This window comes from Tympanuchus pallidicinctus, unplaced genomic scaffold (assembly GCF_026119805.1).
Source record: "Tympanuchus pallidicinctus isolate F22 unplaced genomic scaffold, pur_lepc_1.0 scaffold21, whole genome shotgun sequence".
In the NCBI taxonomy this organism is placed as follows: Eukaryota; Metazoa; Chordata; class Aves; order Galliformes; family Phasianidae; genus Tympanuchus; species Tympanuchus pallidicinctus.
The window spans coordinates 5,641,605-5,662,797 of NW_026294733.1; the positions used below are offsets into that span (position 1 = coordinate 5,641,605).

Sequence of the window (21,193 nt, forward strand, 5' to 3'; positions counted from 1 at the left end):
CCTCCTTCAGGGCACCACAGTGGGACAGAGCCACTCAGCACGGCGCGTTCCTCACCCAAACAGAGGAATGAATTCCTCACTGCACTTACCTGCTGCAGACAACTTGTCTGAAGCCGTCAGTACTGCCACAGAAAGGTGAGCAGGTGGGGTGTGGGTACCCAGCGCATCCTGTGCCGCTGCTGCTTTGTGCCCCACTGGGCTGTGCTTGCCGGGAGCTCTGTGGCTCCCACCAATGATCCTTGCCCACCTAGAAGCACGGCTGGAGGGCTGCAGCCTCTCACTGGGGCCTCCTTCAGCAGGGCTGGGTGCCTCCATCGCAACCATGAAACTAGGCCATCGAGGTTCACTGTGAATCTAGCTCTATAAAGCACAGCTAATCTCATCTTCTTAATTACCAACAAGCAAAAGAAAAGCTTTTCCCCATCTCCTGTGGCAAGCTGGCTGAGCACACCTTGACATCTTTCACCATTGTGAAATATAAGCCTGGAGAGAGACTTGTCCTGATGACTCACTTCCAGCAGCGGACAAATAAACTCAGTTTAATCTTTAATTCAGAAATAAATAAATAAATAGAAATCTTTTGGGCCAAAGACTAATAAAACAAGGAAGCTACAATATGAAAACGTTATTCAACATTATTTCCCTTTAAAAGAGCACTGAAAAAAATCAAGGCTTTATTTGAATAAATGTTACACAACATTCTTTATCATTTACTTCTCAGCAAACCTTAAAGGATGAATCGTTTTCCTCATTCAAGTCTACAAAATGAAAGAGGCATAGTGACCATTCAATATACAGACAAGAAGGTAGCACGGAGCAAAGCTTAAATATTAAGCAACTAAAGCAAAAAAGTGAAAAGCAATACATTACTGTAATTCTCTATCATTAGAATATCCCTGACAATTTCATTTCAAAATGAAAATCTGGTTTCAAACAAAATGGCTGCAATACTTTCTGTGAAAACAAACACAAGTACAGTTAGCTACCTTGTCTATTTTTATGCTGTTTGCTTATATACCCATATTATCCAATGCATAGACCTGCATCACTCTTAAGTGTTTTTTTAAATATATATATATATATATTTCAGCTGCTGTGCACAAGTGCTCATGGTGAGGAAATCAGAGCACTGGTTAAGAGTCAGATGTCACACAGGCAGGCACTACCGGCTTCTACTTACAACATCAATCGGTTTTCAACCCAATGTGCAATAACCCTGCTATTACAGTCCTGGGCCTTTTTCCTGAGCAGAAACTGTTTTGTGCCATGTTGTTTGGTGGCTTCTTTTTAATTTGGTTGTTTGGTTTTGGGTGAGGGTGGGTGGGTGTGGATAAAAAATGTGATTTATTAGGCCAAGGCTGTCACTGATTAGCAGTGCAATGGGGGTTTGGTGTCCAGAGGTGAAAGGCCAGCACATACACCATAGCACATCACTTTCCCTTTCATCACATCAGATGCCTTAATTTTTCTAAATTCTAATCACATCTCAGCCACCAACAGCACCTGACTGGTGAAAAGGAAGAGTGCTGCCAAACATTAATCCGAAACTTAAAAAGAAGGATTGCAGTTTATTATGAAAAACTGTACAACTCGAACCTACTATATAGCATGATGCAGCTGTTTGTTAAGAAGTAGGCAGCATGTGCTCCATTTCCAGCTTTATAAATAAATTACCTCTTAATAAAAGGAACTGAGCAAGCGCTCAGCACGGCCAGCCTCACTGTGTGCATTGCTGATTTGCCCTTGCTGGAGCTGCTCCAGCCCCTCACTGCCCTTCTCCCCAACTGCTCAACTAACTGAAACCCACTGCCAGCACCAAAGCCAAGCAGTGGAGGTGGAGTGAGTTTGGATTCTATGTTACTTAATTCAGGCTCCATACACGAAGGCTGTAAAACTGCCTTCATGCTGACAGACACCTCTCAGAAAGGTATTTTTCTTTTTAAATGATCTGGACAAAGACACTGTGCTCTCCAATCAAATCAGGATATTAGTAAAGAGGAAAAGAGTTTAATACAAGTCTTTTCACTTCTATATAAACAGAAATTTGACTTTGAGTAGATTATGTGCACATTTTCAGTTCTTCAGAACAAATATTTTTTCCCAGGCTATATAGTAGATCCCCTTCTAAAAACGTTGTAAGAAATGATACTGCTGAGAAAATGTGCACACAACATGAAATAATCAGTGACAAATAAATTAATATTTAATAAGTCAATATTTCAGCAGCATGTCCAGCATTCACAAGCTCCACTGAAGTAAGTCGTAATCACCAGACACCTTTTGGGGAAAGGGAATAAAATGGATCAAACCCACTGGGTTTCTTTTTTTGATTTACAGCTATTCAAAGAAGTCAACAACCATCAGAAACACGAATAAAGCCTTTGCTCTACTACTTACGTATCTGAGAAATATTGACGTCAAAAGGAAAAATTAACCCATGATTTGAAATAGAAATGCCATTCCATTTAATCTCTCCACATTCACGACTCCCATCTCGTCAAAGTATCATAAGCAAAACGCTGCTCTCTGCATCGTAACCCTTCTGCAATCCTCGGTTCCCTAAGTGGTACAACAGCATAAATAAAATGCAACCATATTCACACAGAAGGAGCTTTCCCATAATACAGAGATACACGGATTTGTGGTCACTGCCCCTTCCATCACTTCTATGGGAAATGTTGGTCTCACGTAGCAGGACTGTTCATATTGTACAATACAACTGGTTTCAGACATGCTTTTGATCACAGGTCACAGCTCTGCTAACACCTGCACTAAATACTAACTAAGCCTCATAGAATGGAAAATTGCAATGCTAAAGTTAAGAATTAAAATAAAAGTTCAAAAGTTACAGTCAACTTCCCAGGCAATTGGCTCCATCACTGGCACCTATCGAAACATACAAACTGACTGTCACATTACAAAAAAAAAACAGTTATTTGCAGTGATTCTTCATACCAATAATTCAAGTGGTTCCTTGCATGTAAGTGTCATAGAGTCTGTAATAATTTCATGCGTCATTTATTGCAAAAAAGTTTTATAAAATATTTCCTAACATCTTTTTAAACTTTAAAGAAAATGTACATTAGGTACAGGTGCCCCAGCAGGGTGCGAGGGGTGGCTTCAACATATTTACCCCCTTTCCCATTCAAAAAATGTTTACTGCTTGGTGAAGATTTCAGAGGAAAAATAGGACCATTCAGTCTCAGATTTCTTTCAGTCCTGATGAGCTGGTGCTCTTCGTGGCAGTGTAGTGAGGTTCCATAAGAACAGCAGCTGCCTAGTGCCTCTGAGCTGCAAAGGGGAGACAAAGGGAGAACGGTTAAACGTGGCTCAGTGCCTTCCAGTGTGTATTGCAAAAGTAGGCAAACAACATCTGAGGTGGCCAGAAAAGCTCCCGGTTCACCTGCTCAGCTTGGTGACAAATATACGTGTATGTGTGTGTCCACATGACAGTAAGACATACACCAGTGAACAAACTCCTCCACTGATGGGAGCTCTAAGAGAAGCTCCGCACCGATCTGTTACGTCTCACCCCATTTCAGCATCAAGAGAGAACTGCAATTTTCAAACACATTTCGGGGTCGTTCATGAAGGAATGAGATTTAAACAAAAGGTCTGTGCAGTGACGTATAATTTACAGTGCTGGACTGAAGCTGACGCTATAGCAGCGTGCTGAAGGTGAGACCTAAAGAATGCATGGGAGCACTGAAGGCTAAAGCTGCTCAGCACATTTCTTCCCACTATTGCTTATGTTTTCCCATTTGCTCTTCAGAACTCAAATGAAATGATGGTAAGGCAGAAATGGGCCAAGTAACGACTGCTGCACGACAGCACCGACCACTGAGGGCAGCACAGATTAGCAGTGTGCCCTGAATGGTGCTTCTGGAATGTAGAGAAAGCAGATTTCAAAATAATATTTGAGTGGGAAGAAACCTCTTAGAGGTCTTCTGGTCCAACCCCTTTGCTCACAGAAGGGCTCCAGCAGGTCCTGGCCAGCCTTGTTGGCTCCCATCACTGTTCTGTTGAGCTTCAGACTGCTGCAGCTACTTTAATGCATGTACACATTTTCCTGTACTGACAGTGGCTTGGTGAATAACGCATACTGCAGGTAGGAAACTCCTAAGGATCCTTCTACACTGATAACTCTCCTGAATAATATCGAAAAGAATAAAAAAATGAGAGCAAACGAGAACAATTTGTGAAACTGGGCCTAACTCCAGAGAAGGCAGGGAAGATACAGGAGATAACTATGCAGTTTCTCAACTGTTCAGTTGCTCATGAGTGAAATAGAGTTAAAATAGGAGCGAAATTTTGGGAAAGCTGACGCAGATAAAATGAGGACTAATTACAAAATTGAGCAGATCCAGGCAAAGATGCACTCAGCTGCCATCCAGGGAAGTAACACATCGTTTAGCAAAGAAACTGGCAGACAGCAAAACAGCATCAACAGCAACAGGTACTTATCTATGTAAGGACCCGACTGCCCACAGAAGACCTTGGTGCTCAAAGCCAGAGCTCTACTATGAATTGTGCCACACCGTCTAAAGTGAGAACTGAAGCAATGGATTGCAATTTTTGGTAACCATGACCAAATATAAATTGTAGAGTAAAAAAAAGCAAAGTTGGGGCACTGACTATTCAGAATGGATAGCGTTCTACATCTGATTTGTAACGAAGCCTGTAAGAAAATAGATCTTTTTCACATAGGCAGACATTGTGCCATCACAGCCAGTGGCCAAAGCCAATTCATACCTATATTCTTCTGTGTCTTAGATATGCCTTACTTCCTAAAACGTAAAACAACAGCAGCTACTCCTCTCCTGTTTAGCATGTGACGCCGATGAAGAACCATTTTTCCTCCCCAGGTGAAAACCATAACGATGAAACTGCCTCTCCTTTGGCTTTATGTATTCATATGAAACAGTGCACAGTTGTGTATACCTCATTAGTAATGGCCAGACTACCCAGAATGTCTTTACTATAGCAATTAAAGTCACTTAAAAGCAGATGACTCTCAGTTGTAGAGCGTATTGGAGTTTCTTTGTGTGCTGCTTCACATTTTTTGTTCTAACAACTATCCCCATATGGCCCTTCACAGCCTATAAACTGAAATTCAAAGCCTTTTTGGCAGTAGCATTATAATCACTGTTGAAGTGATTATAGCATGGAAGAAACCTGAGACAACCCAAGGTGAAAGTGCAAATGGACCAGTTGCTCTCGAGGCTGTTACGATTCAGGGGCAAAAATCCAAGGAAAAAAGCTGATAAAAAAGAATGAAAGACTCTCTTGAAATCAGTAAACCCAAGTACTGCAGAACCTGCTATTCTCACGCATACCAAGCATATGCTTATCTGCATGTCTGGGGAAATTCATGAATACAGAATATTTTGTGATGGAACCTTTCCCTGGTTGCCATTACGCTGGTGTCAGGTGCATTTCAGAGGCTGGTGAAGAAGAACCATGGCTTGGATTGCTGTAAGGTACATAACCTGATTGGGGGATGGCTGCTTGAAGGGGCAGCCCAGTTAAAATCACATTGCTGTATCTGGATCAGGAGCAATGCTTTGTACAGACGAGGCTCAAGGCAGGGCTATGCAAAGTGAATTGGCTGCTCAGCTGTGCGTAACCCTCGGGATTCCCTCCAAGTGTGCTGAGCACAACGCAGCCCAGGGGCCGAAAGGCAGCGATGCTCAGAGCGCAGCACTGCTGCCAGCCCTCTGGGTGCAGCAAGGAGTGCCTTCATCAGCTGCTCCACAGCGAGTCCCTTCACTCCATTGTTGTGACCTTCAAATCAGTGGCAGCAAAACCCCGGTGCTGAGTCCTTCTCTTCAAAGGAAAAGCACAAAGACAACAGGCTGGCAGCAAGAAGGGGCGGCCAGGAGGGATGAGGGGAGTAAAACCAGCAGCACCTCCCATCAAATAGACCAAAGGAAAAGACAGCTGCTTAAAGCACAGCTGCAGTAACACGACCAGCTTCATCGGCCTGCTAGCACCTTGGCTGTAGATAAAACCAGCTAACAGAAGTGGCTTAACTGCTGCACCATCAGACTTTGAGCAGTTATTACAACAGGTTTCTCTTCCACGTAATGGATTACAAAAGGGAAGCAGAACTGCCACGTTCTTCTACAGCCTATGACAGTACTCAGCAGTGGGGCCACTAAGCAGAGATGCAATCTTCACTTTATGTACCTAATTCTCTGAAATATATTTAATATATCAAGAATTTCTAAGAACCTGCACGAGCCAGCTTTTTAAAATGAACTTATCACTACAGATAACTCCCTAGGGCCCTCAGTGCTCGGAACGGCTCACATTTTCCCCCCTAAAATAACCATATATTGCTAATGTAATATTGCATCCAAGAATATTCAATGCTCAAAACCTTCAGCTATGATTCTAACAGCAACGTATACAGAAAGAAATCATCTTTCTTTTCTTCCTCATAGCAGAAATCTAGCTTTTTTTTTTTTTTTTTTTTTGCTTTTTGAAGGGGGCAAAGACAGAGGAGGGAGCTATTTCTATGTTGTACTTGAACCATATGCTTTACAATTTGGAACCCCTGCAGCAGTGCAATTAAACACCCTAAAGCCAAACAAAAATGCTGTATGTTGCTAAATTTAAAAAAAAAAAAAAAAAAGGATATAAAACTGGCATTTAAGTAAATATTTGCTTGGAACTGAACCTGCTTGCTTTACTGACAAAGCAAGCACCTTCTTCCCCTTTGTGCACCTGTTAAAACACAAATGGGCAATGACAGTTGGGCAGAGTCTGTCACCAGAGTTCTACTACATCCCCATTACAGCCTCTTGCTGATGGGAACAAGCTGGTGGGAACTCAGCTTGCCTTCCAAATCTCAACTGCACAGCACATGGCTAGCACATGTAAGAACAGCTCTTGTTCGTACTGCGGATCTGATAGCAAAACCATTAGTAAGTAAACATGAAAACTGACCTACGTGTTTTAAAAGAAAAACTTGTTTGAAGTTGACATATTATATAAATGATGTCATCCAAGCCTGATTTTGCATAGGAGAGGCCCCTTGGCAGGAGATGCAGAGCAGTCTGGGCGCTGTGCTTTCACTGTGCCGAGCGTGATTGCTGCCTGACACACCAGGCACAGCACTTCCTTATCTGCACATTTCTGCAAAGATTCTTTTTCCTAAATCAGAGCTGTTAATTACAGAATTACAGAAATGGGAGCTGTGTTAGGGCCAGGACAGCTCAGGAATTCTGACCCATAGCCAAACGCAGGATGAATTTAACTAATCCAGTCCTGACAGAGGTTAACCTCACTTGTTCCCAAAAGCTTGCAATTACAGAAGCTATGCAGCTCTCAAAACAACATCAAGGATTTTGCTGCTGTATTCTAAATAAATTCTAAGCTTAACTTTCTGTCTGGTAATTTTAACTGTAACTTCTTGTCTTGCTTGCATTTAAACAGGAATATTTCATTTCCCCTCTGTCAGTTCACTTGTCAGGTACTTGCAGACTTCCAGTCCCAACAGGCTGTTCTTCTACCTCTGCCAAAATCGTTGACATAGAAACTGCACTACAGCTGTTCAAAATGTGCCCAGTCCTGGTTTTGAAAATAACTTCTCAGTTGTAGCCCAAGTTAATTCCACAAAACCATTTGTCTTCATACTTTGCAAGAGCAAAGCCCAAATATAAAACAGGGAACCTTGATCTGTTCCCTGCTCCAACTTACACCTGCAGCTGACGTTGTTATCATCATCCTTTTGGGCCACAGCAGGTAGATAAGTTTTTAGCACTGTGCATTTGCAGACCATGCAGGGGGGTTATGCTAGACAATCCTTTGCTCCCTTTTGTCTCCCTACTGGATGTGCAGGGTGGCTCAGGTCTTCTAATGTGTAGAACATCTCAGTCACGCTCCCTTTCCATGCTGCTGCTTGTCCTACTCCCTACCAAGAGCACAGGGATGCTTTTTCTTTCTTAGCCATGGATCCGAGTTCCCCTCAGCAGTCAGCAGCTGGCGGTGAGCCAGCCCGTGCTGCAGGGCCACCCAGAGACTTTGCTCCCCAACTGCTGGATCTGATGCCAAGAACAAAACTGCAGGAAAAAGCACGGTCACAGTCAGCATGCCTGTGTCTCCACAGCCGCGCCAGGGAGCTGCTGACTTTCCTTGTGTTCACGCAGGGGCAGCTGTGTCACAGCAATGCAAAATATATTTGTATAAATTAAAGTTCAATATGAATTACTACTAATCTCTGATATTACAGAAGAAAGACTGAGATGTTTGAGTAACTCACAGAACAACCACAAGCTACTCCCAGGCTCTAACAACTGAAAAAAAGCAAAAGCAGTCACCAGAGTAATAACCAATGTGGGGAAGAACCATTGCACTGCTGCTCTGTGAGTTTTGCAAGACCCCATGTAAATTACCAGAAACAGTTCTTACCATTGACATTGAAGAAAGATGAGCTCAAACTGGAAATGGTGAAAGAAATGCCCGGAAGATGACAGGGAACAGAAAAAGCATCTTACATGGGGATCTTTTTTTATCCAGTTAAATGGCCACGTTCTATAAACACACAGCATAAGGCCACTAAGGAAATACAGCATTACCAAGAGCAGAAATTGAGGTATTTTAAACGTCAAGTAAGAACTTGTCTTTATGATTACCGCAGCCACGTATTCAAGCAGAGCTTTTTCCCACAGCAGATCAGTAAGGATTTGAGCTGTGCATTTGCAGCCACATCTCACAGGCTTGGATCTTCCAGCTCATCCTGACAGCTGCTCCGAAGCAGCCAAGAATGCAGGCCTCTGCCTGGCCTGCTGATGAATGTGGGTGATCCCTGAGGATCTCAGCCACGTCAGAAACCTTAGGGAAGTTACTTACATGAAGAGACCTCTTTGGTTATTGACAGCTTATTTTATCTGCAGGGGTAACTGCACTGTATTGCTGCCAAGTACAGCCTGACTACATCACCATCAGGTATCTCATCATACCTGTATTTCAAAAAATAAAGAAAGAACATGGACTTCATGTAAGCACAGCCTAAACTGACAGAATCCAACACCAAGCCACAGAATTATTCCCCCCTACTGCACTTGTAAAGTACTGTATCATTCTCATTACTATTCTCCCAGTTCTACTTATGTTATCATATCTAAGTTCACACACCAAGTTCCTCTCTTCTCCTTCAGGTTCCCTATGACCTTTCTATTTATACTCTTAAAAAGTAAACTGAAAATAAGAACAGAAAAATAAAGCATCTCAGCCTTTAACCACTCTAAACTCTGCGCTGTAAGATCACTTTCAAGTTTGTTTTTAAATAATATACCCACATTTTTACCAAACTGCTTAAGGCACAAAATGCTTCCACCTTCATTCCGCTTTAGGAGGCTTTTTTCCTTCTGAGACTCCAGCCAAGAGGATTGCTCTACTTGTTCTACATTATACCCCACAGAACAGACATGAGGGCAGATGATAACAGTGCTGAGGATGAGCCGCTGCTTGTTTTCATAATCCATGCTCACACTGAACCCTGACAACTGCAGCAACGGCTCACAGGTGACAAACTGAGATCAGTGGCAGGCCTTGGGAACATCAACCAGTTGACTGTTAGTCTGTTCCACAAACCCAGCAGTGGGAAAAAAACAACCCTATTTGCATTAGTGATGTTTCTTAAACACTTAGAAGCTTCACCCTCATTTCCAAAAAACCCTTTTCCTACAGAGTGATAAGAAATAAAAGCTTCTCAGCCTTGCACAGTTGACCTAAATTCAGTGCATCCTCAAAACCCCATTGGGGAGGAATCTGCCAGTTCTGCAGGATTCAGATAATGAAATATTCAAATAACCAAAGATAACACTGTCTAAAAGAAAATAAGTACAACAAGAGATGATCACCGTATTTAAATGTTGACATAAAATTACAACTCTGACTAGAAAAATACCGAACATTTGTTCAATTTCCTGTAGAACTCCAGAGAAACAAGTATTTCACATTTGGTCCCACCCTCACTCATTAAACACTCAGGCTTTCCAAAACTTGAAGGAAATCTTTATGTTTTGGTATAAAACGCCTTAAGATGAAGTAGCTTTAACTAACGCTACTCAAAAGGAAAACATTCCTGTATTACACACCCATCACTACCTGCCTTATTTTTTCCCCAAATGGAAGCATCATGCACACACAGCCACATTGAGGAATTTCCTTAATTCAGAAAGGCATCCTCTGCTTATTGTATCAAGCTGATAGAAAGCTAACAGTCTGTGCGTTGCTGTTCCTCCTCCACACACAGCCTGCTTACAACAGCTGCACAGCTTAGTCACACAGATGCACCTTCCTGGCACTTCACAAACACGCTGTGATTAGTTACCTGATAAATCATTTACACTGTGCAGGTAATTCAGAGAGGGGAGGCAAAAGTCCTGAACTGCACACGTTCACACTGTGGGCACTGCTGGGCTCAGGGGTGCCCATCAGAATGCAGCATTTTGCAGCTAAGGCAAAGCGCGGCGCTGTGCCAGTCCCCAAAGCTAATCCACACACAGCACCCACGCTGCCACCATCCAGGCTACTTTATGGCACAACCAGGCTGCACATTAAGCCCAGCATTTTCTCCACTATGGATTCAGTCTAGAATTGCAGCTACTTCAGAGCAAAAAGAAGAATCACAGGCCCATGAATAGGATATTTTCAATGGAACATAACAGGGTGCTGTGATGAAAGAAATTCTCTGCTGGGTTTGGGACCTGTTAAGTCAGCAGTGATGATGTACTTTATGTTTAGTACAAACTACAAAACTTAGGAAGGACTTCATAAAAGACTAATCAGCTACAAACCACAACTCAGAGTCATTAAAGACCTTTCAGAACCCTCTTTTGAACACAAAGCAATCAAAAGAAACCCCTCATAGCTGTTGCTCTTCAACCTTAGCAGCAAACATGTAAGCTCCAGCTATGTACACTCTAGCACTGTGCTACCTTTATAGAAATCTGTATAGAAATTAAAAGAATACAAAGCTTCCAAGTACTGTAAATTAAAAAATAACAACATACATATCAGTGCTACTGCTACTCCACCCGCAACAACTTACAAGCCGTGTGCTCAAGATTCTAAACCTCAAGAAACCAGCGCAGACATCTAAACCACCTTGGATGGGTTCTTGGCTTCAAAAAGCACTCTGCTTTAGTAACAAAGTAAGGCTTATTTACTTCAATAAAGAAACTGTTTCTGTTTGCAGGAAAGAATACATAGAAGTGAAACAGGATTTTTATTTTTTTTTTTTCCGATGAAATTTATTGTGTGTTTATCACATTCAAAAAGCATTGAGCAGTTGTTTGCTTTGATTTGGGTTTTTCTGGTAGCTATTAGAAGCTCAAGGAAGAGCTGACAACTGGAAGCTTAACTAGCACCTAACAGAGCTCAGCAGATACTTGGGAGGAAATGCTAACAGCCGTGTACTCAACACTTTGGACTGCAAATAGTTCTGTGGGCACAACAGAATCATTTTAAAAGGTTAAAGAAAACGAATGCTTTGGAAAGACCAGGCAGTATCACGAATATACAAAATTTAATCTTAAGTTCACAAGATTTTAAGGGTTTGATGGTTAAATCCTTACCCCCATTTCTCATGTCTGCTCAAAATCTAATTGCAGCCTAAGCTGAGATCTTTACATCTGTCATGGTTGCCTCCGTGGGCAATTATGGGAGGAAAAAAAAATACAGGATGAAAACTGCTCTGGGATGAACGCTGACAGATTCTTCACAACACATTGCAAGGCTCAAACAGCAGTGGGTTGGAAAAGAGAGGACAATACATATAAGTCAGCTGAGGACCAAAACTAGAGGGAAAAATGTACAGTCTGTACAGCCAATTGCATGGAAGTGCCCAGCATCGAGCAACAGACATGCAGGAAAAGCTGAAGTAACAGCAGAGCGGTTCTGCTTAGTTTCTGATAGATGGAGAAAACCAAAAACATTTCCCCACTGTACAGGTGACATTATCCAGTTATTAGTCAAATATATGGAACAAAATCTAATTAAGGGAAAAAAAACCTGATAAACTTCCCAGAAAGCCCTCTATGGAGCTAGTATTGAAACAAAGGGGAGCAATAATTGCTTCATCTCCAAATTAAGACTGAAGTGTACCAACAGTACTTCACCAGCACTTCTCTTTAAGAATGAGCAAAAAAGGACAATTTACTTTTTAAAAGGGTGTCCTCCAAATCCAGCATAGGTATCAAGTACTCTAACATCCTAGATTTTTTTCAAAGCTTTTTGAGAAACACACACAAATAATTCAGATTTAGTCAATTTTATTTACAGTTTGTTTTTACATTTCAGAGCATTACACAATTACATAATTCTCATTTTCTGACCTGCAAACAGATACCTTAAACGGAAATATTTAAAAAAAAAAATGAAGTTAGATACATCCAAAATGCAACAATTACACATCTGACAATTCACAAAGTGTAATTAACTAGGACGTATCCTAAGAATTTAGGAACAACCAGTCAGGAGAAAATCTGACCAAATTTCATCAATCAATTATTTACACATTCAAAACAAAGCCTCTCTTAATCTAAAACTCCAGGCAAATGGCCTGAAAGACTTCTTCAGGAAGAAAGACCAGAAGTTATGATTCACACCTATGCAGCATTAACAGCCCTTGATCCCAAACACTGAGCAATTTCTCAGCTTTGTCTTAGAGCTACAGGCATCACTCTCAGCTTCTCAGACCCTGAAGTGTTAATATTTGTGCCCCCATGTGCATAGAAAGGCTGAGTGTTTAAGAAGTGGTCACTAAGATAAAACCCCATTTAATCTGGTCTTTAATTTTGTGAATTTTTCTTCCTTAAAAACTTCAGCACATCTTCTAATGCCATTTAAACTGGCCTTCGTGGATCGGGGCACGCCGCTAAGATGCTCATGCGTGCATTGAACCAATTTGCACTGGCCAGACTAAATACATCAGAAAGTATTTGAAATCATGTTTAAAGACCATTTAGACAAGGCTTACGTTTCTACACTTCCCTGATGGGCCACCTAAGAAAAGAAAAATAAAGTATCACAGCTACTACTTTCACCCCTTGTGTCAACCCTTTGCCACACAGCAACTAGGTACATACTGGGTAGAAACTACTAAAAAATTCCCTGCAAATAAGCTGCCTTTCAGCTGAGGCTATGGCTCCTATGCATCGGGTGTTTGAGGAGTTCTTTCTTTAAAAAAAATTCTCACTTGAAAAATACTGAAATTCTCACTTTAGGCTAATTTTGATTGCATGTTCAATTTGTTTAACTTCCATGAAATCGCTACAAATGGAACTTTAGTATAAAAAGAGCATCCAACCGACTGCAACTTCTGCCTCGGCAAATCCTTCATGGTAGTCCTCTAACTAGGCTATGAATTTCGTGGAGCCTCCAGATTTCTTGCCTACCTTACTCTCCATGTTCACGTTTCAAACTGCGTCAGCAGGGCCCGAACTTCGGGAGTCAGCTGCTTAGCAGCCTTGGCTGCCTCTGTGACGGCCTTGCGGTAAAGACCCTTTCTCTTCTTATTAAAGCGCGACTGGAAGTTCTCTAAAAAGGGGGATAGTTGTGAAAGAGCAAGAATAGACGTTGTTGGGGAGCCAAACCATGATATACAAGCCTCCTGGCGAACTAAAAGACCGTTATCTTTCCGGCTCACAGTTATGGTCAGGATACGGGCTGGCCACCAAGGGAAGCCATAAATTTTGGCCCAAACAATGTCCCCTACACATATGGTCCTGCCATCTGGTGTAACACATTTAGAGACTTTTTTGGAAAAGACTTTCATTTTCAAGGAATTACTGAGCTTTTTCTCTTCTTTCGAAGAGGAGGAGGAGGAGGAAGGTGCATGCATGCTGCCTGGAGGAAAATCAAAGCTTTCAGTAGAGCTACACTCAGAGTTGGTAGATTTCAAATCATCTGTGCTATCACTACTACATACTGATGCACTGGAAGAGTCAGATTTCTTTTGATTAAGGGTCATGTAAACCGTTATATTGCTTTTGCTGCCTCTCTTGCCCAATGTCTGGTGTTCATCCTGATCAACAGTTACATGCACTTCACTTGTGTCCTGAACCTCACTGCTGGCCTCTTCAGGGCCTTTTGAGGGGCTCTGATTTTCTGAAGGGGCCTCACCTGCTGAGCGGGTGGAGGAGCAGCGAGACTGCGGCTTAGTTGCCATCTTGCCACTCCGTATTTTCTCAAGTCCTGTCTTGAGAGAAGAGTCATTTTCTTCATTCCGATATCTTTGTGGCTTTAAACGCAATCGGGGTGGGAGGGAACCTGAGCTGGTGTTCTGAAGACGCCGTGTGAAGTGGACCTTTGAATGTGCATTTTTGGAAGAGGAGGTTGCACTCTGCTTCTTTTGTGCCTTTTCTTTGGCCATTTTCAAGACTTCCCGAGCTTTTGCATGATCCATGTTTTTGCTCTGGAGAACTTTTTTTGTATTTAACTGCGCTTTTGAAGTATTTGCTTGTGCAGTAACTTTAACTACTCTGCTTCTGCTGTGGGCAATATTTGAAACTTTGACCACAGCATTCCTTTTCTGGCTTTCATTTTGGCTTTTTCCATCCACCTTATGGTCAGTCTTAAGTTTTTTATTCACAGTAGTCACGCTCTCGTTTCTTCGTTTTTTATTATCCTCATATTTTGAAGAGTCACTTGCATTGCCACCTTTTTTTATCTCCTTTTTTTCTGCAACAACACTGTTTTTGCACTTGTCACATAAGACCTGTCGGGGTCGTAGTTTGATAGCATTCATAATAGAAGTGGGCTCCTCCCTGTACATTTTACGCTTGGGCCGCTTAATTTTCCGGGGCGGAGGCTGAGGTATTGACTGGTTATATGTGTCCCTGATAAACAAAGGAGGAGGATATGGCGCTCCCTCATGGAAGAGAGGAGGTGGTTTAGAAGTCCATAGGCTTTTAGCTAAGCTTGGTTCTGATGGCTGTGTGAGAGAAGAGTCATCGGGGACTGCAGCATTAGATTCACACTTCACCTGTGCCTCATCTTGGAATGGTTTACTTTGGAGCTGCATGGCTTCAGGTTTATCCTTGTATTCCCTTTTAGGAAATATGGTCACAGGGATTCCATGGGGTCCAAACCTTCAAGAGAACAACAACAGAAAAAACATTAAAGGTTTGAGGGATCTTTTGCTGTATTTATTAAAAAGCATTTTAAAAGCCGTCAGCATAACCACCATTTGAGAAACATCAGTTCTGGACAAAATTGAAACATTATACCAAGTCTTAGGCTAAGTTTTGAAAAAGCAAAACATCAAAGCCAAGTCAGCATCCAACACAAAATGCATAACTTCACTTATGTGGGTTTCTATTGTGTCAACAACAACCTTCGAAAATATATCCAAAAATATTGCCAGGGACAGCATTTATTCTTCTAGAAAACACTTATAAACACAAAGTTCATACTCACCCCATCAATCCCAAATCTACTCAAGATATTTCTACACCAATTCCATTTATATGAGCAAGGAAGGCTTTTGATTAAACAGAATTCTACAGAATTCTTCAGTTTGTGGCATAGCACAAAAGCCTGAACTTATGTTAAATTTCAGTCAGATACACAACGTGTGAATACTGGCATTTAACAGCACTGTCATTCTTCACATCGACATCCACAGAAGATTACTGCTCGACCACCTGATGTATTACAGCCTAGAACTTGGAGTTTGGGTTCCTTCTGGCAAAAATACCCCTGTAATTTCAATACAGCACAAATAATTCCCTTCTGTTCTGCAAACAAACTATTTTAAAACATTGCCTACTTTTCTGCAGGCAGCTCCAGGTGTTCTAAGATCTCTAACACCCTGTTTGACACACATGAAACTCCACTAAGTCTTATACATTAGTTTAACTTCCCTATACTAAGAGAAGTAGAATGCTGTTCAACAGGTAACCAATATCTTCTGCAATATGTTATGCTAAGGGAAATGTCATCAGTTTACAGGGCATAATGCTTATCTTCTCCTGGGAGAAGAGTTAAATACATTCATATTTCATTAATTTGTCTTTTAATCTACCAAACACAAAGGGAAGGATTATGAAAGCCTGTTTAACCATTCTCACGTCCCATGTTAGAATCTACAATCTGCAGTACCAACCTTACAAAGCCCTCACAAGGCATTCAAACTCTCTGCCCAACTCCAGCTCCAACACACACAGATGTGTTTGGCTTACATTAGGCTATATTTGAATAGCTTAGCTTACTGCAGCAAAAACACTATAGACAAGGTTGCAATTCAAACATTAAATCATCCATTCCAAATCACCAAACACCAGTTGTATTTATCTCACATGACCTCAGAATGAAGTAATTAACCAAGACCTGTCCTCAGGTTAACAGTAGTTCACACTGCTGTGCAGGTGTTAAACTGCAACATCTGAACTGACGGAACTGAAATTTGTCATCTATGGCTGCTGCTAGACTGAAGGTAAATGCAGAGTGGTGGTCTATCTTCCATTCACATTCCTGCAATAAACATGCAGTTTAGACAAATACCTACAGGCTGGCTTCTTGTTTTTTCAAAGTTTGTTATGACAATTTTTTACAATACATGTTAGAATATTCTTTACACTGTCACAAGCAGAAGCCATCACTTATTTGTCCTTCTTACCTGTTGGGCCTCTTTTCATACTTTGAAGTTGTAACTGAAGCAAGCAATCCATCCAAAACTAAATTATCCATCCCATCTGCATTTCATTATACCCAGTCAAGTGACAACTCAACCAATTTTGTCATCAAAAATAGATGAAGTTGTACACTTGACAACTTACAGGTAGGAAGCATCCAGTGCTGTTGTTACCTTCCACTTAGATACTGTAACATTCATACCTTTGAAACCTGGAACCCAGGCAAAGCCTGGTCTACTAGCTGCTGGAGAACTATTCTGTATACACACAGAGTGACAAGCATCCTATGCCACAGAACACCTTACTACCCCACAAAAGTTCATTTCTCAGGGTTGGACTCACTCCATTTGGACTCCAGATGTCCTTCCTGAGATAAAAATCAAAACTAAACGCAGCTTGCTGCACTACTGAGGGCTACAGCGAATTACGAGCACTGAACTGTGGATCTGTGCATCTCTCCAGCCTGCAGTTCAGCATTAATTCAGAAGATACTCATTACTAGGTTTTAAGTTCCCTAAAGACTCAGAAGTCCACCAAGAGTCTAGAAATTATTTTTGCACAAACGCTGTTCCTTTCACTAAGGATGACAAATCATTGTTCAGATCTGAGTGTAGGATTTACAAAAAAAACAACAAACACCAGCTGTCAGCTGACAGCAATAAAACTAGCAACATTTTCAGTGTTACTTGCACTAAGAGCTTGGTTTCTTGTACAGCAAGAAGATCTGGATCCCACTGTTCACCACCTGATAAGATTCGCTAGAGTTAGGAAAGCAGTTTGTGTAGCGTAGGAGTTGAGAACAAGAACCCCTAGATGGGACAAGAAGCTGCTACACAGATTTCAACCCACAGTGAACACCAGGAACACCCCTGATGCCATTAAAGCCATTTAAGACCGTGACTGCATCTTAGACCATCTTCTCCTTCATGAAGCTCCATAATATTTAGTCCAAAAAGCTGAGGAATAGGACGGCTGATGTGGCTATTTTAATATATAAGACGCAAACCTACTTCATGAAGGCACAGAACCATTCATACTGAATTCCTGAGGCTACAGCCTGTCTCACAAAAGGTAATGTTTTAATGAATGAGATGGAATTTGCTGGCCCTATCTACCTAAAAATTAATGAGTTGTAAGATTACAGACTTCTCACTGATGTCTGGTGCCAGTTATGCAAGAGCAAATAGGAATGTGATTTGTGTAAACTGCACATCAGTGAGAAGCAATGATGCAGTGCATGCGAAGTACAAAATAAATCGGGCACGCCCAGAGACTGATTCTTACTTCCAATGCCTTTTTTCTTTTTTGCCCCATTCTAGAGCAGGTCGTGCCCACGTTCTGTTTTTATGATTGTTAACTCTTCCTTGGTGAAGTTCTCCAATTGTCCAACTTGGAAGAATTATATGCAAATTTAAAAGAGAAAGTGAGCAGAAAGATTTAGGAGTGGTACAGAACCAAGTACAAAGCTGGAAAGAAGAACAAGACAATAAGCACAAAGAGAAAGCTGACAGTGGCGTATCTTCTCAACAGAAGCAGCAGAATGAATGTGACCAGAACAAACCTACTGAAAACTACACATGGCAGAGCATCTAAATGGTTCAGCAGTTATGAACTAAAGTATTGAATGCTTACATACTGCAAGAGATCGCCTTGCCTTTACTCTAGACAAGTACATCTTTTTTGAATGCATTGATCCTGAAGTATCACCTGTCCTTACTTTAATACTTTCCTCCACAATTCCAGAGAACACTACCCTTGGAAAGGCGAAAGACAGCATCTTCCTTATCAAAAATGAATAGAATAAAAGTCAATGTGTGTCTAAGTTCCAGCTGTGCCCTGTACAGCCCACTACTGCACTGTATGTACAGTTCTACCTCAGAATATTACATGATGTAATAGAAGGATTCCTTCATGAAGATCTGAAATCGAATTGTTAAGAAAAAAAAGAGAGTAAGAAATGGGTATTTAAACAGAGATTAAGGCACCTCTCCTTCACATGTATTCAGAACTAGAATCAGTTTTCCATGTTGCCAAGCTTCCTCTTTCAAAAAACTGTCCTGGCCCTTTTTTACTCTGTAAAGTTCTCTCTGACAAAGATGGATAACACTCAGTGTAAGAACAATATTTTTAAGAAGTTTACAAGTAAGCACAGCAATCAGTAGGATCTAATCATACACACATCTGATACCCTGTGCTGGACACAATCCCTATATGCATCCTTATTAAAAGCAAATAATAATCAGTAATTGAGAAACAGGCGAGATGAGATGCCTTCCGACAGTCCAGTTATCTTTACAACACAAACAACTTTCAATTAACTTGGGAGGTTATACAGAGACAGATGTGATAAGAACACTTATGGTTTTATTTCCACGCCTTATCAACTGGAACTTAATGAATGGGAAGCCATGGCATCTTCTGTGATTGTGCAGAAGCTACTTTTTAATATCAAACCTACAAGTTATAGAGATTTGCATTACAGATATGTAAACCCAAGTACTTCAAACAAACTAAGAAGTCACTTTTCACATCTAAATCCTATAGCAGAATTATTATAATGAAGACATATTACTGTTCAATTTGTATGCAAAACAGGGCAGAGTTAGGAAGTATTTTTAAATAAGCAGGAGATAAGGAACAAATACCAACTAAATGCACAACCGCATGCACATAAACATCTAAACGATGCATCCTGGGGCAAGGTGTCTGCATCACTATGTAAAGTCTCCAGTTCTCATCTTTAGTCTCCAATGTTTAAGTTTTACCTTTCTCAATTAAAAAAATAAAAATAAAAAAAAATAGTACAAGTATATTTTTCCTGCCAAGAAAAGCCAAAGGAAAGAATGTGCGAAAAGGGTTCAGAAGTATTTCATGTTTGTCTACAAACACTGGGTTATTTCAACACAACACAATAGCTTCTAGTGCTGGGTTAAATCAATTCTGTTCTAAATGATTCTGATCAAAATACTCATCTTCACCATTAAGTCAGACTACAGCAATCATCAATTACCTTTCAACACATTACTCCTGTTCAACCTACATTACTAGTAGGTATTTTGTAGCAGCCAAGAGAAGAAGCAATCAAAGCAATTTTCATCTCATGGATAAAGGCTCAATGATTCTGAATACTGAGAGTATAACAACATGCTCAGGTAACATAGGGCTAAGTATATTTGTTTCACATGTACATACAAGCTGGGGGCTTAAATCACAATAGTTGATGTAATACACAATTAGATCATAGCTATTTCAATACAAAGTATTTCAGAACCCAGGAAAACAGCCTGTATCCAAAACACAGATTATGCAGTAACCTATTTTTAATAAGGGATTTAGTTGGCGCGATAAAGCTTTTGTGGCACACACTGCTTCTAGTGGTAGGCACCTAACTGAAAAAGCATCCACATAAGCCACGTTATCAATTCAGAACTTTACTTACCTCCCAAGCAATGTAACAATAGAATAAAGACACCAAGAAATGCCTACTGCAATTAGAGCTTTACAAATATGACAAAGAACCACAGTGTGAGCAACTCTCTTAGGAAATCACATCAAGAAAAGCTGCATCCTCAAAGTCAACTTCCATGAAACTACATCAGAGAAGTCTATGTAGTCAGGATGCTGATGCAGACATGAAGATTTAGCCACTGCATAGACAGAACAATTTGCAGTGGATAAGCCTGAAGGGTACCCAGATGGTTCCTAATCATTCCTTTCCCCACCAAAGGGGAGGGAGTGTATCCTTCACCTTCTCACTGGAATGACTTTACATGTGAATTCTCAAAGCTTCCTTCACTTCTTTGTAACTTCCAGAGTTCTGACAAGGATACAAAAGTAAACTTATTTGAGAGATGAAATGCAAATATTTTAAGCTTAGGCTTCCTACTAACTACTGCAATTTTACTGTCATGCTTTTAAGGCTGAAGATCCATTTAAAGTCATCTTTTCATTTTACATCTGTTAGCATTATTAAACACGTGGATCACATTTTAAAGCAGATACTTAGCTGATACATTTGGATGTGTTACAAAGCTACAAAACTTTATAAGATGTCTTGAATATACATTCCAGATCACCCAAATAACAGTCAAATCCCAAGAAACTTGAAGAGGACATCATTTACTAATGGATGAGCTTTAAGTCAACTCAGCGGCAAGATGTATAAGACTAATCAGCCCTACAGAATCATAAAGGAAAACAATCATTTCATGCATACGGAAAACTTCACATCAGACCTTTGTCCTCCAACACTTCAAGCTCAGTCAAGTTAAGCTACCCTCAGAACACAGTAACCCATGCTGCTGGAAGACAGACAAGCATGCCATAAGAAGAAAGCACAGTTTAGCCATCATCCATTGAATCAAAGTCCAGCAAAGAACAGTAGTAGACTACAGCTACTTTAGGAAAGGGAAATTTGAGGCACAACCCACACACACACACACACACACCCCAAACAGCAGCAAGATCAGGGATTATTACTGGTTTCAGAAGGGGGTGGATGGAAATCACGTTCCTTGTACTGGCTCAAAACCAGCAGCAGTTTG

At 40.9% G+C, this 21,193-nt stretch overlaps 1 protein-coding gene across 5 annotated transcripts in view; it reads right to left on the bottom strand.

Annotated features, from left to right (window-relative positions):
* Positions 1-21,193, bottom strand: part of PWWP2A (PWWP domain containing 2A) — a 32,605-nt gene that overhangs the window by 6,197 nt on the left and 5,215 nt on the right. For 2 of the 5 annotated variants that reach the window (XR_008207286.1, XM_052684975.1), the window contains exon 2: positions 14,137-15,104. Coding sequence is in view for 4 of the 5 variants with exons in the window: in XM_052684975.1 (XP_052540935.1) it covers positions 14,137-15,104 (968 nt within the window). In the remaining variant the exon portion in view is untranslated. Of the gene's footprint in view, positions 1-657; positions 3,292-12,267; positions 15,105-21,193 lie in introns of those variants that run through there. The other 3 variants (XM_052684974.1, XM_052684976.1, XM_052684973.1) reach the window with 3 other exon arrangements.